This window comes from Calypte anna, chromosome 4B, assembly GCF_003957555.1.
Source record: "Calypte anna isolate BGI_N300 chromosome 4B, bCalAnn1_v1.p, whole genome shotgun sequence".
Lineage (NCBI taxonomy): Eukaryota > Metazoa > Chordata > Aves > Apodiformes > Trochilidae > Calypte > Calypte anna.
In genome coordinates, this window is record NC_044249.1 from 5885435 (window position 1) to 5902669 (window position 17235).

General features: G+C 36.9%; 1 protein-coding gene across 1 annotated transcript in view; it reads left to right on the forward strand.

Annotated features, from left to right (window-relative positions):
- The window catches only part of IL15 (interleukin 15), a 33041-nt gene extending 25128 nt beyond the window's left edge, over window positions 1-7913 (forward strand). The window contains exons 2-6 of the mRNA XM_030450648.1: window positions 778-886; window positions 2155-2236; window positions 2724-2765; window positions 4793-4936; window positions 5789-7913. Coding sequence (XP_030306508.1) covers window positions 861-886; window positions 2155-2236; window positions 2724-2765; window positions 4793-4936; window positions 5789-5902 — 408 coding nt within the window. The 5' untranslated portion in view covers window positions 778-860 and the 3' untranslated portion in view covers window positions 5903-7913. The remainder of the gene's footprint in view (window positions 1-777; window positions 887-2154; window positions 2237-2723; window positions 2766-4792; window positions 4937-5788) is intronic.
- Window positions 7914-17235: the final 9322 nt, after the last annotated feature.

The following is a 17235-nucleotide window of genomic DNA, read 5'->3' on the forward strand; positions in this document are numbered from 1 at the left end:
TATGTAAATAAACTACTGCTGAGAAATGAGAAATACCATTTCAGTCCTTTTATATAAAAGCACTGCACATACACAAGGAAATGAAACCTTAGCTCAAAAGTACAGTTGCAGATAATTAACCTATCTCTGCAGTTCCTGTAATCAGAGGGGTTGTGACTTTGGGACAAAGCTCACCAGGCTGTGCACAGTGAATTGTTTGCCAATGGTGAACCCACAGCTCACACCTCCACCCTGTTTCTAGTTGCCAGAATCCACTGGTAGGATTCTCAAATAAATCATTTCCCAGTACTTCATGAACATACAGTAGATAAAGAAGTATAAATATATATAAATATGATATTTAAGGCCTATGCACAGAAGTATAGCTTTGGATGTATTTGATGAACTTTTCCTATATATACAACCATGATATTGTAGGTAAGGTTATAGTTGTAGTAACTCAGAATTTGGGTGGTGAAAGATAGCCAAGGGAAAGATGTCTAGGATGGAAAACAAAATGAAAGTTCTTTAATATTTAAAATCTAAAATAGGGAGCTTGGGATGAGTTCAGATTTTTGTACTGTGACTTCAGCATTTGATTTTCTTCCAAAAGAGATTTTCTTCTCTTGTAAAGAGATTATATATTCCTGCAAGTTGCAAGCCACTTGGTCTTTTAATCTAAACACAACAGGTAGCCTTGTCTTCATTGGATGTCCTGCAAAATTGGTTGTCAGTACTAAAGAAAAAATCCATGAAAACAGATTATGACAAAGTTATTACCTTGCTTGTGTCTTTCAGAAAACACAGGAGAAACATCCTGGTCTGCAATATCAGCTGTATCTTCTGTTGGAGAGCCATTCTTTTGCCTTTTGAAGAATGAGATGAGACTGGTCATCTTCTTCCTATGGTAACTATAAAGTCAATGTTGATCAGACATTAAATACAATTTATTTATTTTCACTATTACAGCTCTTATTTTCTTCCAATCTCTTTAGAAAGTGGACACTCTCCTGCCCTGAGAGAGTCCCCCATTGCTTCATAGGCCACAGTCCCTTACTTGATTCTATCTTAGAGTAGACTCAGTCTGGTCAAGAATGCAAATTGACCCTAATCTCTCTGATAACCCTCAAGTTGTTGGAGTTGTTGCATTTGCAGAGCTTCATCAGTTGCTGTGTCTTTGCAATGAAAAAATCACCACATTGAGCATTTAAAAATATGAATGCTGAATTATGGGTATGAGGTAGGACCCCCATTTTCTAGTCCTAGAAAACTGCTCCTACTTCTAGGGCTCATGTGCCCCACTTATTTTTCCTTGTGTTCCTTCAGTCAAATTTCTTTGTTAAGGTCTGACATTTTCTCTTTCCCCCTGCCAAAAACACAGGAAGTCTCTTCTGCTTCTTATTACAACTCCTGGTTTTTTATTTTGCAACAAAAAACTTGTAATTTTGAGCCTTTCATTAAGGCTTAAATGTTTAACAACTGCTTGTTTTAAACCAACTTTCCAAGAAAATTGGTCTGTCTTTCCCTACACTGTCATATATTATTTAGAGTTCAGCAGTGCTGAAAGGCATCCAAATTAAAGATCCAAGTCAGGACACATTAAAATTGAACTTTAAAGTCCAGAAATTTTCTAAGGAGAAGCAAATCCTCCTTCCATCTTTTAGTGGTTCACAGTGAGAAAAATCTTATCCCTAGCAGGAGGAAGCTTTCCTGTACAGAAGAATTTACATCTAAGATAATATATATATTCAACAGATAATATATATATTCAACATATATATTTCAACAGGGCTTAAGATACACATCCCATATTAGTGAGGGAGAAATATTCAGAAGAGACTGAAATTGTGATTTTTTTTTTTTTAATACTTTGACAGAATTGTAGGCATTTTATACCAAGTAGTTGAACCTTTCTCTTGCATTATGTTCTATTACTCTGTTGGGTTTTTTTTAATGCACATTGCCTGTTTATGCAGTGTGTGATCAAGATACAGTTTTTATGTATTTATATGGTTTTATGATTTGTCAAATATACTTTCCCTGCAGGGTGATTGTGTGTAAATATACATGTAAACAATAAATCTACAGGATCTTAATAATCTGACTTTTTGCAGCATAAACTTTGCCTACACCTACTTTTTTAGACTAATGGTCACTGCTTTTCTTCTGTCTTAGTGCTTATGCACCAAAGACAGCTGCAGGTCATTGCAAGTGGGCAGAAGTTCTGAAAGATTTGGAGCAGATCAAGGCATCCAAAGTAAGTTCATTAAAAATTCAGCTTTTCATGTAATCCTAGGAATGGACATAGTTAAATATTTAGCACTCTGCTCAGCTAAATAGTGTCAGTGACAGGGAGCAGGAAAAGGTATGGTGGTTGTATCATGGTGATTCAGGGGCAGAAGCAAAGCAATAGAGGGTTAAAGGGGATGGGACTTGACTAAACACTATGGATACCAGAATTAAATATTATCCTTCTCACTTTTCCAAAGAAGAAGGGCAACAGGCTTGAAAGTTACCTCCTTTAGAGAAAACATCATGGAACTCAATTCTGATGCATTTTCTTCACATTGAAGTCCATCCTGCAGTTTTCTTGGTGACTTTAAGATACCCTGACTTGCTGGCTTCCAGGACCTGAATGGATTTGGCCTTTGAACTTGGAACTAATCTATGTCTTGCAGAGTCAGCTTCATTATCTCTAAATATGTTCTTTAATGTTCATATTTCTAACTCTTCTTTTCTTTTAGGACATTGATGTCAGTTTATATACTGCAAACACAGATGAGGATGTAAGTAAACTTAAAATTTGACCACAACTGGTCTAATATGGTAGCTAAATTTCTTTACTAGGAAGTGTCTTCTGCAGCAGCCTAAGTCCCATTTGAGAAAAGTTTCAGAAATCAAATAATTTTTCTTGGAAGGAACAGTTCTGTTAAAGTACTTATGATAATTTAGATAAGAAGCTATTATTTTAATTGAAGCATCTGATTTTAAAATTAATCAACTAAAAGGGATGATCCAAAATTATCTTATCAAAGCAAACACTGCTAAAATAATGTTGGTATTCATTTGTATGTTGAGGGAGGAAAAAAGTGACAAGGAAAATACTTCCAAAGACAACTATTTAACACCATGCACTATATAACATAAAACATTAGAGAAGTGGACTATGGAGAGAAACTGTCAGCACCTGCCTGTGTATTTCTCTGCTTTTGCCATTCCCTAGAATAGCAGCAAATACTTAGGTACTCTCAAACACTTTTCAAGGGTATGTAGTGATGGGACAAGAGCTAATGGCTTTCAACTGGAGGATGGTAGATTTAGGTTACACATTGGGAAAAATTCTTTAGTGTGAGGGTGGTGAGACACTGGGACATGGTGTCCAGGGATGCTTCACCTCTGGAATTGTTGAAGGCCAGGTTGGATGGGACTTTGAGCAACCTAGTCAAGTGGGAAGTGTCCCTGCTTGTACAGGGACATTGGAATGGGATGATCTTTAAGATCCCTTCCAACCCAAACCATTCTATGATTCTCTGATTCATATTTCTAACAGTTGCAGATTGCAATTTATCCTTCAAAGGATGATTTATATTAATTCATTAATATGATTCTAAATACAAACGTGGAAACCTATGCAAAATATTATAATCTTAAATGCATAAATTAATTCCTGAAGAGACTTAAAAATCTGTTGCTGTGGATCTGCATCTGCACTCCATGGGACTGATGCATCCCACCAAGAAAATGAATCAAATTTCCTTGGATAATATCCCACTCCCAGCAGTCCCCTTTGGTATAGCCCTGGTGGGACTGTCTAGGTTCATTCCTGTGGCAGTAGCCTGCTTCTGAGACATTGCTTTCCTGACAACGTTCCCACAGGGCTGCCAAACACAGACCAGGCAGGAATCCTACAGCCAAAGAGGTAATGAAATAAATCTGTAGTGTAACTAGGCAACCAGGTGCCCCTAATTACCAGGTAATGGGCATGAGCTTGTGTCAAGCCCACCTGTGCCCAATTAGGGTGGGCCCCCACTGCGCATGAGCAGGACCAGGGGGCCAATAAAAGGCCTTGTTACACTACATAAATCCTATAAAGGATGGACTGACTTAAGTCTGAGACAGAACAGTCCCAGTCTGCAGAACACAGGGATGCTGATGTGCCCAGTGGAGTTGGGAAACCAAAGAAAGCTCAGTCTGAGGTGTTTGTACCAGGAGCCCTGTGCATGACAAAATCAAGGTTCCAAAATCACATTCATACACACATTCTCTGAACTGAGCCAGAGGGATTATTCCACTGTAACGGATGATCTAATGCCTGCTAATTCAGAAGATTTTCTTAAAGTGGGACAGTCTGATATGAAAGTCAGACAGCCTGGGACTTACTCTTCACTGTATTGTTGACTTGATGGAAAAATTTGCACCTCTGCTTCTTTTTCTTTGATTTGAGAGATACAGGCAATGTCCACCTTCTCTTTTCATGTACCTATTCTGAATTCAGATCACTGAATGGAAGTGCTAGAACTACTGAAAATAATACTAATTTAATTCCAATATGTTTAATTATAAATCCCAAATTCCTATCCTAATTATTTTCCCATTTTCTTCACCAAGACACCACGTTTCACCCCATCTTAGGAAATTGGCTGCCCTTATGTTGTTAGGTCTCACAGCTCATCTTTGCAGATATTTTAAAGTGTTTGGATAGTAAGAAGAGATATCCAGTGAATAAAAATCAGCCAACTCTTGCTAAATTATATTTTACATTCACTTATTCCTTTTTAATCCTAATACTCTTGCAACTACTCATTCTTTTCAGAAAGAATGCCAAGAACCTGTAATAAGATGCTTTTTCTTAGAGACGAAAGTAATTCTTCAAGAATGTCTTATAAAAAAATGTAGTAAAACACAGGATGTATTCAACATGTGGAAAAATGGAAATGCAAGCTTAGAAAATAAAAAGGTAAGTAACACCAATGGTCTGTGAAAAGAAAAAAAGGGAAACCTAAGGTGTTTCTTCAGTAGCATTAATATCTATTGTCATATAAAAGGTGGGATGGTACAGGTGACAGAAAATGGGATCACAAAAAAAAAAGATACACATAAACCAATGAAAAAGCAGAATTCTGTAGAAAAAACAGTTTCAGGATTCCCATCAAAGCAACTACTTTGGACTGTGGATAAATACATATATCATAGAATCATAGAATTGGCTGGGTTGGAAGGGACCTCAGAGATCATCAAGTCCAACCCTTGATCCACTCCTGCTGCAGTTCCCAGCCCATGGCACTGAGTGCCACATCCAGGCTCTTTTGAAATATCTCCAGACACGGAGAATCCACTACTTCCCTGGGCAGCCCATTCCAATGCTTGATCACCCTCTCCGTAAAGAAATTCTTTCTAATCTCCAACCTAAACCTCCCCTGGCACAACTTGAGACCCTGCCCTCTTGTCTTGTTGAAAGTCATCTGGGAAAAGAGAATAACCCCCAAGGGTGCTTGAATATATATATATAAATAACATTTTGTATCAGTATCAGATATGCTCAGATAAAATAGTATCCCAGTTTTCAAAGGGACTACCACTGGCATTCCTCACAGGATCTCTGAAAGCTGATCCTGCTCTGCTCAGACCTTAGGACTGTGGAAGCCTCCAATAATGCTTTCAATAGCCACTGACTGCATTGCAGTTATTCACAGAAAAAAAATAAAGATAAAAAAATTAAAAAAGAAAAAAAAAAAAGACAATCAAGAGTTAGTTTTCTTTCAGAACAAATAGATCAGTATCCTGCTGTGCTATTCATTTTGTTTTGCAGTGGAATTCTACAACATCAGCAAAATGCAAAGAATGTGAAGAGTATGAAGAAAAAAATTTTACAGAATTTATACAGAGTTTTGAAAAGGTTATACAGAAGGAATGCAAACACTGACCAGAAGACACAGCCTGGGAACCAAGACTCTTCCATGAACATCCTCAGAGAAATTATATTACATAAAACAATAAACTGGAAAGAACACAACTTAGAATCCTACTTATATAGCATAACACACAAAGAAAGAACAATAAAATCCCTGTAATTCACAATGTATTCATAATTGAACACATACAAATCATCATACTTATAGAAATGAAAGGAATTTGACAGGGTTTAAAGCTTCTTCTTTACTTAAAGTGACTGGGTTTTTTTTCTAAGTTCTCTGGAAAAGCAATCCTGACTAACTTACCAAGATTTCCATAGAATTCTCTAAGAAGACCTCAGAAGGTTATTTGAAGAGGGAACCTCCTTAAGAAATTCCAGATTAACTGATTCAGGTTTCATGGAAAAGCTCCCATTTTGTTATTATTAACATAATTAATGTTAAACCATTTGTCTGTGTCTATATTTGTTATTGGAAATCTATCCCTTTACCATCTGTGCTCCTGGAAGATCCCAGCTCAACTCTTACTTCTGTTGTTAGGCACGTTTGACAGTTTTCTTGGTATTTTTTTTTCCTGTTAACATTCCTTCAATGCAATAAGTGTCAAAACTATAAATAATGTTCATTTTTATTAAGGTTTTCAGGTAAACAAAATTACTTTTTAACCGAAGAATTCAAAGTAAAAAATGAGACTATTTTTTCAAGATTTTTTCCCTTCCTGTTTCTCTTTAGTTCAATGGTAGCATAAGGGTATTAAAAATTATCTTTAGTCTTCTCACTGGAAGTTAATGCTGGTGCTTGATTCCACTGCCCAATGACAGATCAAGCCTTGTTACTTAATTTTTTAACTCTGACACAGGCACTACCTTAGTTATTACAATAATTACTACAGGCCTTCTAGCAGTTCCCTAAGATTTCAGTCTATATTTCAAACCAAAGTAGCATTTATTTCATTCTCTGCATAAAGCAAGTGACCAAATCTCTTCCACACCTAAAAAAAAAAAAAAAATTCTATGTGGTAGAAATATTTTATATGCAGTAGATTTTGAAACCTTGGTCTCCTTTTGGGGTAAGAACTTTGCAGGCAGAAATCATTACTGACCAGTTATTGGAAATCATGTTACTGTATTTCTAAGACTCAATGCAGTCAGCTGCTCCCAGGTAGTTCTGAAATCTTGCATAGCATTCTTTCAACTCTTTTTTTAAGAAACTGCTTTCTTTGTGATTCATAACCATGTCATCCCAACTGCTATCTATAATAAGTAATTCTTTCCTCCAGGCACCTCCATTTCTCCATCTTAATTTGATAAATGGCCAAGTCATTCAGCTGTCTGCTTGACAAGAAGGAAGTCTCAATCTCATTATGGCAACAAATACACTGCCTGGGACTCCTTTATTGTTGGGTTACTCCAAACCATCAGTCTTCAACACTCTGATCAGCTAAATCTCCAGTAAATTACAAGAGAAAGAACATAAATGTGAGCACAGTGGGTGTCATCTTCTAGGTGACTTAAAGGGTGATTGGTAAATTCATAAGAACACTGAGATCAGGATTAAACACTGGCAGAAGTATTACAGAAAAAAGAAACAAATTATTCACCACTGCAAAACATCAATGAAAGAAGTGGTTACTGCATAGGTTGAAGTAAACTGGTCCTACATTTTAAATTTTTCCTTAAAGCAATGGTATGCACTGAATGTCACCTGATGTCACATGCATAGACAAGGTAATACCAAGCTACAACTGTAGGTTTTAATCAAAGAGATAAAGGGTTTTCCCTTATTTCTAGCTTTGAGGGAGCTCGAGACACAGTCCAGCAGTATTTGTGATGTAACAAACAGCTACTTTGCTCAGATATTATTCTTTATCTTACCAATTGTGAAAATGACCAGTGGCAAGTATGTTTGGGAGGAGGAAGGATTGTGGACAGCCCTGAGGAGAAGGACTTGGGGGTGGTGGTGGACCATCAGTGGTCCAAAAAATGGTCAAAAATGGTCAAACCAGTATGAGACATCAATGTAAGCTCACATATCTCCTGGGCTGCATCAAAAGAAGCATTGACAGCAGGTTGAGGAAGATGATTCTTCCCCCCTCTGCTCTGCTCTTCTGAGATCCCACCTGGAGCACTGTGTCCAGTTCTGGAGTCCCCAGAATAAGGAGGACACGGAGCTGCTGGAACGTGTCCAGAGGTGAGACACTAAATGATCACCCTCCCTATGAAGCCAGGTTGGGGAAGTTGGTTTGTTCAGCCTGGAGAAAAGGAAGCCCTGAGGTGACCTTATAGCAACCTTCCAATATCTGAAGGGAGCCTACAAAAAAGCTGGGGTTGGGCTTTTTACACAGGTATGTGGTGAGAGGACAAGGGGAAATAGTTTCAAACTGGAAGACGGGAGATTTAGATTAGACATTAGGAAAAAATTCTATTCTAATTTTTGGGTGTTCTGTTTCCTCTATCAAGATGATAAATTTACCATTATCTAACCTGAACTAATTTTTTTTCTATTAAAAAGAAATATATTTTTAAAATATTGTCTAAGTTAAATTTATGAACAAATATGAGCAACTTTTTTATATAATAAATATGCTTATAGTGTTTCTTTTAAATAGACATTGGTCTTACTCTAGTATGATACATGACCTATGCCAGAATATATTAAATTATGAGAACTGTGCTTCTTATATAATAATAAAATATTAATATCCATTAAGATATTGTTGAAAACATAATAATCTGATAATAATGTTGCTTGAATACAAGGCAATCACATTGCTTTCTGTGTTCATTCTCATCCTGTTTATAAGGAAAAAAAATACCTAGCAGCTTATTCAATTAATGCAATTATTTTGTGATTTGCACTGCACATTCAATCTGTGTTGGCAGATGCATAGTGGGAGCACAAGCCACATAAGAAATCCAGTTGTATTTCTTGTGATACAAGTAAGATAAAATGTTCCATCTACCACTTGTAATAGGGAGGCATTTTTGATTACATTTCAAAAAAAATCAGATACTGCTTTGTGGATCACTGTGTGGATTGACTATGAAAAGTTAAACAAGCAAAATTAAAAGGTAGTTTACTATGGTTTTCAAAGCCTTGCAAATTATTTACATTGAGTGTTCTAGACTTCTAGAAGATGCAGATTTTCCAGCAGACATCACTAAGCTCAACTACACCTATGTCTACCTGGCATATTTGCTGTATTTACCTTCTCATACCTTCCATTCCATACACATTAAAGTAAGGGTATTATTTTTCTTTTAATTTATTGGAGAAATCAGAATTTTTATAGCTACTCCTAACTGGAGCAGGTTAGAGCTTACCCACTTTCCTAGGTCAAACAGGTGAGCTCATTCATATTGTACTGCATTGTGTGTGTGTGTGTCTGTGCACACGTGTGTGTACAGGATCCACTACCAGATGCTCTCATCAAGAGATTTTCAGCTTGTGAACAAAAAAGTACAAAAAGAAAATAAATAAATTAATAAAATAAATATAATCAATAAATAAAATAAATAAATTTTATTGTCCATCAGTAAATGTTAAATCAGACTAAAAAAAGCATGAAAAAAACAAACAAACAAAAAAGCATGAAAAAACCAACAGACTGCCTCCAGTAAAAATATAAACATAGTTAGGTACTCTGGAAATGGTTTCTAACACACTTTTTTTGCAAGTTGTAGCTGAGGAAAACAAAGAAATGCAACTAACTTTTTATATATCTAGTTGCTTTCTCAAAACTAAATTTTAAAATGAAGAAACAGCACTGCTGCAGGAACCTGCATTAGCCACAAATACACTATTTCTGCTGAAAGATGAACAAAACCCACCAGCTGGCAGCTTTGCTTGCTCAATGCCTTTCAGAAAGCAACTGCACTGGACTTTTCAAAATGAAATATTGTGTGTCAGCAATCATTACACAACCTTACTGGCTGCTTTACCACAAATGACAGAGCCCGTTAAAGGGACAAAAGAAAATTCAAGAGAAATGTTAATACTGTATCACTAGAATGTTTTAATGTGGCACAGACAATGACTGTATTGCAGCAGTGTGCCAGCTGTACCATAGGTAAAACTGAGAAACCATCCTAAATAGAAGTTGCCTTTTCCCAGCTCTCCTGCAACTCAACTTCCTTCAGATAGCTTGGAATCTGTAGTCTTGCAGTAAAACCAAACATAGTAGCAACTCCAGCTTGGGATCTTTTGAGCCATAAGTTTCCCAATGAGTCAAAATTCTCTCTTACAAAAAAAAAAACAAAACCCCAGAACCTTAAGATTTCTTATTTCTTTAGTTAGCAGTACATGGAACTCCCCAGTTCTCCAAGGCAGCAAACAGTACAGCAAACGTTTACCATCAGCAATTATGAGAGCTGGGAATTTTTTCTTCTCATTAACCTTAATTCTGACTTTTTATACCCCATTTTTTTTCTTTCTTCTTTTAGGCCCAAGATAACAAATGACAGATTGATTTATATTTCCATTGGTTGTTCCTTTGGCAAGCTTACTCCAGTTAATTCAAAGAAAATGGATAATTATGAATGATTTCTGCAACTTTTCTTCTCTAACATGCTTCCTGCTTTCCTGTATTACTTGACATTTTTCATTTTCTACAGATGTTGTGAGACAACATCATTTTTCCCTTATGTAGGACAGTTTTCCCTACTGTAGGACAGTGACTGAGCATCATTTTACTTTAGAAAATCTTCCTAGCTGTAAGTAACAGGCAATTGGACAAAAAGTAACTTAACTAGAATCCCCTGGCTGTAGTTTATTTTTATTATTTGACACAATTCCTTTTTAGGGCCTCATTCTCTAGCACTTTCTATCACTAATAAACTATGAAGATCTACCTTGAACAGCTGAGAAATAAGTCACAGAATTCCTTAAGTTGTTTCTAAGTTCTAAGTTCTCCAGCTATGTGAGACTTAAAGACCTAGAAGGGTTTTTTTTCATTTTAATGTCCCCTTTTTCATTGTGTCATCAGGTAGGACAGAAGCTTTTCCAGATACATGCTTGTACAAGATGTCCATTGCTGGGTGACTGACAGTGAAATGAAGCTATGGAAATGGTTCCTTGTCCTCCTCAGTGCACAGGGAAAGGACACAGCTGCCAACAACTCCTGAAACAGTTCTTTTGAAATCATGAATTTCTGACTCTGCAGTGGAGCTTCTAGAAGCTCCATTAGCAACTGAGTGGGACAGTGATGAAAGTGATCAGGCTCAAATAGAACATGAGGTTTATTCAGATAATTTTCAGAAGAGAATCCTAACTGCCTTAAAATAACAAGCCCAAAGCCCTTTATCAAAATAAATAAATAGAATGGCTAAAGAATCAGTCCTTGGACCCAAGGCCAACCAGCACAGCACAGCTTATCTGGGGATAACCACATGAATGAATCAATCTAGTACCAGATAGCAAGGAATATTTTTAAGATGTATTGACATGAAGGGACAGGACAAAGATTATGGCATTGGTGACAAATGTGCTATAAGAAAGGGGTGAAGGCATAGAAAGCAATTTCTTTTTTTTCACAGGTCCTTCAGATTACTGTAACCACTAAAAATTAAAGTTGACAAGATTTGGAATTTAGATGCAGATATCTGTGACTCCTCTCAGTAAGTTGTTAGCTACATCTTCCTGCCTTCAAATCATGACTCAACGTATTCTCTATGTTGAAAGCAGAGCTCCTTTCTCCCTGCCCAGAAAGAAGCAGCATTTAAAATGGAAACCATCTTGGTAATGGTGATCTCTAAGACCTAAAGGTAACCACCACCAACACCCAAAAAAGATACAGGGAAACTGAAATGAAAAAAAGTAAATACCACAGTTATTACCTTGTCTGATTATCATGTCTGTGAAGGCTGAGAGTGGCACATCTCGAGGTTCTGAGAAGCAGGAATTTTAGAATATGCATTATACACTGCTTTCTACAGCAGATATCCCCTGCAGTCCAGGGAGGATCCTACACTGAAGCAGTTGGACATTTCCTGAAGGAACCATGGCCCATGCAGAACGTCAGCTGGAGCAGACTTTCCTGAAGGACTGCAGCTCATGAGGATTGTCCATGCCAGAGCAGGGGAGCAGTGTGAGGGGGAAGGAATGGCAGAGAGAAACCATGGTATTCTGACAAACCTACCTCCTAATGCCTTCCTGCTGCCTGTCAAGGGTGGGTGTGTAAGGCTCTGGAGTGATGGAATTAATCTGAGGATAGTAAAGGAGGGAGGAAAGATATGTCAAAGTTTGCATTTGGTTCCAACAGGCAAATCTCTTTTATTTGGCAATAACTTAGATTATTTTTCCCCAAATTTAGTCTGGTTTGCCCTTAACAGTAATTGGTTAGTAGCTTACCTATCTCTATCTTCAACCACAAGCTTTCCCATCCTATTTTCTGTCCCTGCCCTGCTGAGGGGGGGTAAGCAAGACGATGGGGAGTTCAGCACTCAGCTGAGGTTAACCCACAGTTCCCCTGCTATGCACTCTCAGTACAGAACTGTTGCTGGTAGGTATCTGAGCTCAGAGGCATGAAAATGACAGAGATCCCTCATCATACCTCACTGCACACAAATGACCTTTTAATTCATTGTTCCAGATAGACATGTACTACTCAATGTATTCAGTGCACTAAATACATTTGGGAGTTGCTGTAGATTAAAGATTAGCTGTGACAAACTGAACTTTTCAAACAAGTAACCAAGGGGAACATACCAATTAAGCAGTGCTGGCTGTTCCACACAGACAAAATATGTGTTTAAATAGCTTTCCAAACTACACAAGCAGAAGTAATTTGTAGGCCCTACTATTAGGCTAACAAACTGAATATGTATTCCCCTGAATATGCAGTCCCAAAGAGGGTTTCTTACTGTAGCCAGAGAGCCAGGGTTAATGAGCAAATGTGTGCTGATCCTTCCTCCCTCTGGAGCCATCACACTACAGCAGAAAACACAAATGAGTTATGTGAATAAACTATGACCATCAAAAGAAAACCTACTCTGAAAGATTAATCTTTTCTAGTTACCAGCAGTATTTGAGGTATAAGAAGTTGCACATTAGTTTAATATTTTACTAGGACAATTAAAAAAAAAAAAAGCCACATTCTGGCCATTCACATGCTGAAGGATTTTCCAAATGACCTCTAGGACATCAAAGATGAGAGGCCAAATAAACAAGAGCAGTAAAAAGAAACACACTCAATTAATATAACCTCATCTGAGGTTATGTTTGGTTCAAGTGATACCAAATTTATTAACATAACCTTACAACACATGCAGCTGTGGGACACCTTTCATGCACCAGGCAGCAGATGACCCATTGTAACTCTTAGCCTGGATCCCAGCAGCAGGTCTCTAAACCTGAGGCACCCATGGTACTATTACTGGAGTGTCAGTATCTTAAAAAATAAAATAAGTAGCACTGAGAAAAGTGCAAACAAACAAGAAGGCACGATTGGGTTCCTGATCTAGAAATAAGATGGATGAGAGAAACAGGTAATGAAAAGCTATATTTCAAACCTTTTGTTTCTTGTGAGCTTGCAAAATACCCATCTTATAAGAGTCAGGAGAAAAGAGGACAACTACAGGCAAAAACCTCTGTGGAGAAATTATGTCTAGAGATCAAATAGGACAGTCTTGCAGTCCTTGCTTTCTAACTGTAACAAGTTACTATCTAAATTCGACTACACCTCAAGACACAAACATTAAAAAATAATTCCAACAACATCCCTAGTCCTTAAAATATCCTCTTTGAGTATCAGCACATATGCAGTGCTCGGGTATGAGAAAATATTACTACAAGTGGAAGAATTTACTAATGGGAAATAAAAACAATGCTTATATGTTGAGAGCCTGAAGTATTAGTCAATCAAATATGTACATTACAAACCCAGAAGCCAAATACAAAATGTGTATTAAAATTCTTTTTTATGGAAGAATTATTTCTGAGGACTGAAAAATCTTGAAAAAGATTTTCTTTAGGAGTCAGTTTTAACCACATGTATAACAGAGGCAATATCAGCCAGATAACTGCTTGATTGGAAACACTGACTAATATTTTCCTAGAACATTGTATTTTATAGGAAAAATTCTTCATATAAAGATCTACTGAATCCTCTCTCCAAAGGAGAGGCAAAAGGGTCAAATTCTGCATTAGTCTGTTGCTAGTAGACATGTAAATCAACAGAACCAAGACCAAATTTCAGCTTAGTTACTTATCAGTCCAGTATAAAGACCCATTTTACGTTGAATATATACAACTTAAAATCAATGTTAGTGCCTATTAAACAGAGATATGTTTAATGTTATATCTGTTGTAACACATGATGAAAAATAGCTGGAAGGTCCATTATTTTCATCCAATATGCTTAATGTATTTTCACAAATGACCTACCCCAAGTACACATTTAAATCTAGAGTAGATTGAGTCAGCAAGACCTCCCCTCTTGCTTCTCTCATGGGTTTGTAGCAAGCTAGAATAAACAGCAGCACCTGTGTTATGTCAAAGGATTCATCAAAAGGGATCTTTCAGAAAACACAGGCATTTTTACCAGATCACAGGACAGAGATGAAAGGGCTCACAATCCATGTGTTTAGGATCATTTCATACTCTAAGCCCAAGCTAATAAAAGCTTTTGGAAGGCTTCTCTTCTGAGAAAGAGACCAAAGAGATAAATCAGAAGTCATCAAAGAAAACCACTCTCACTCCTAAGTCCCACAGCCTGTAAACATCAGTTGCTGTAGGTACACAAAATAGGCGTGTAAAAGAGAAGTGGCTACCACCTGCTTACCTTCTGAAAGAGATTTTGGGGCATTTAATCAGTTTCATGTTTTCCTGTGTTTTATGTGGCAACAGGGTTGTGCTATGAAAATTACAGCCTGCTTGCATTTGCCACTCTCATTTACTAAAAAAGTGTTTTGTCCTTTTTCAGTTCACTTCCTGAGCTTGACTCAAGCCTATGATTCATGGCAGCTTAAATAAACTTTTAAAAATTAAACACCCTGATTTGGGTCTGAGGAATGCTTGTGCTTTTGTCACAGACTAATGGGGTTTGTGCTTTGAATTGAGGCTGAGGACACTGTATCTTCAGCATTCTGAAGTTTTTCCTGTAAAAGACATGATATTGGGATCTTAGCTTCACAGAGACAGGAAATCTACACAGCAGGCACTGCAGGGGTATTAACCAGGGGTGGTACAACAGTACAACTGAAATTAAATTAAGAGCTGAACTAACCTTAGATCTTGAGTCAGAGTAGTAAACACCAAATAATGTGCAAGCCATTTTCAGAGGTATTGGTACATCTTTGCCCAGAGAAAATTAGATTAAAAGATAAATTATAAGTCAGCACTGATAGCTATTTTTCTTAAAAATTCCTTGCTGTGCTGGCTCATGACATTTATATGATCTATAATTCCAGTCCTGTTTATTGCTCAATGCTCCATTCAGAAACACATGATGGAGTGTTACCTTCTCTGTTGCACTTGGCTACAGACTCACTGCAACAGTTTGTGTGTAACTCTAGAGCAAGAGATTTTGAAAATGAAGTGATCCTCAACATAAATCTTTCAGAGCACAGTTTGACTTCCTTATGATGCAGATGTTCTGCAAATCACACCACCACGTGTAAGATAAATATGACCCTGAAGAAATTTCTGAAAAAAGAAGTGAGAACCTTAATGTTTAACTTAACTCATCACCAGTAGCCCTTTCTTATCCCAGAGAAAGGATTGGCACTTCCATAATTACATACACTAGAAAACCTATTTTACATACATACAGCAATAATTCAGTTAGTTAGCAAATGAAAATGAGAGCTTTTCCAGCACAAAGCTGAATTTCTTTAATATTATTATCTCAGCAACATCTGCTCTGTCCCTTAAAGACATAACTTCTAGATGGAGGACAGGGATCCCAAATAAGAATTGTCATTTTCTGAAATATAACTTCATCTTGATCTTCCCACAGGATCTGTGCCTGATGAGTAAACTGTCTAAGAGCTTGCTTTGGATTTCAACAAAGGAATCCAAATTCTCCTTGAACTTATAGCTATAAGTCAAAGACTGAAAGTAGCCCCTATGTTTCAGTGCTCACACCCTGTCCTTCCCTATTATCACATGCTTCACATGTGTTTCAGATACTGAGTGATGGCTGATGAAAGGTATGTGTAGTGCTGTACTTAGTAGAAGTATGCTTAAGAAGTTTCATTACTAGTCTGGATTTCTGCTGAATCAAAGTTCTAATGAAAACTTATTTAAGATAAGCAAGAACTTCATGCCTACATTTTTTCTAGCAAATTTTAATTAAACAATAAAAATACAGATTTTTTTTTTTCAGTTGTATTGGGCAGGCAATTTAGTTGCAGTAGTTCTTTAGCAACTTAGGAGCTTTATGGTAAGCCCCAGAGTTGGCTCTATTTTTCTTTTTTTCTTTTTTTTTTTTTGTCTGTAGAAAAGCATATAAATGATACTGTCTACCCAATAAAGTAGGCAAAGGAAGTAGATAACTATCATGGGATTGAATAGGGAAGACAAACCTCTTCAGTAAAGAGGTTGGAAAAGCCATGAAACATTTGTCTGTTAGCCTTCAAGCATAACAAGCATTTATCTTTAAATTCCATTTGGATAAAGTTTTCATCTTCATAAACTCCATTTTAGGAACTGCAGAACAGTTGAGACTGAAGAGACCTCTAGAGGTCATCTGGTTCCATCCTGTTGCTCAAGCAGAGCCATTTAAGAGTGGGTTGGCTACAAGCATCTCCATTTGGCTTTTAAATATATTTTTCTTAACTGTAGCTAAGAAATAATTAGAGTTTCAAGCAGATGGTGTCCTAATTTGTTTCTGTAGTGATTGCCAACAAATTATTCTCTTCATGCATAAGAGGAAAACAAACAGTTATACTGTGGGTAAAACTTCTGATTCCTATAGCCTCCTGCAAACAGCACCAGGGTCTTTTAACCTCACCTGCTAAGAACAGGATCTTAAAATTACTGTGACTGCAGACATGATACTATCTGTGTGTGTATGATGTGTTCTCAATTGTTAGGAAAAGTTTTAAAGACAACTGATTTTTTTCTTATCATATTCTATGCATTCTAACTAGGTGGCACACCTGCTCAATAGTCAATAAAAGTTGGTCTAAAGAATTTCAGATTTCAGTGGTCACACCTGGATTAATGTTTTGATAGAAGACTGCAACATTTTCAATGTAAGGATAGATTGGAAATTCTCTACTAAGTTAAGTGCACTCTTTCCAGATTCTGCCAAACCCCCTTGATTGTCTTAGGTACCTAAAAACAATAGAGACAATTAAGAAAACTGAATAGTACAGAAAAAATAGCTCACTGTGTATTAAAA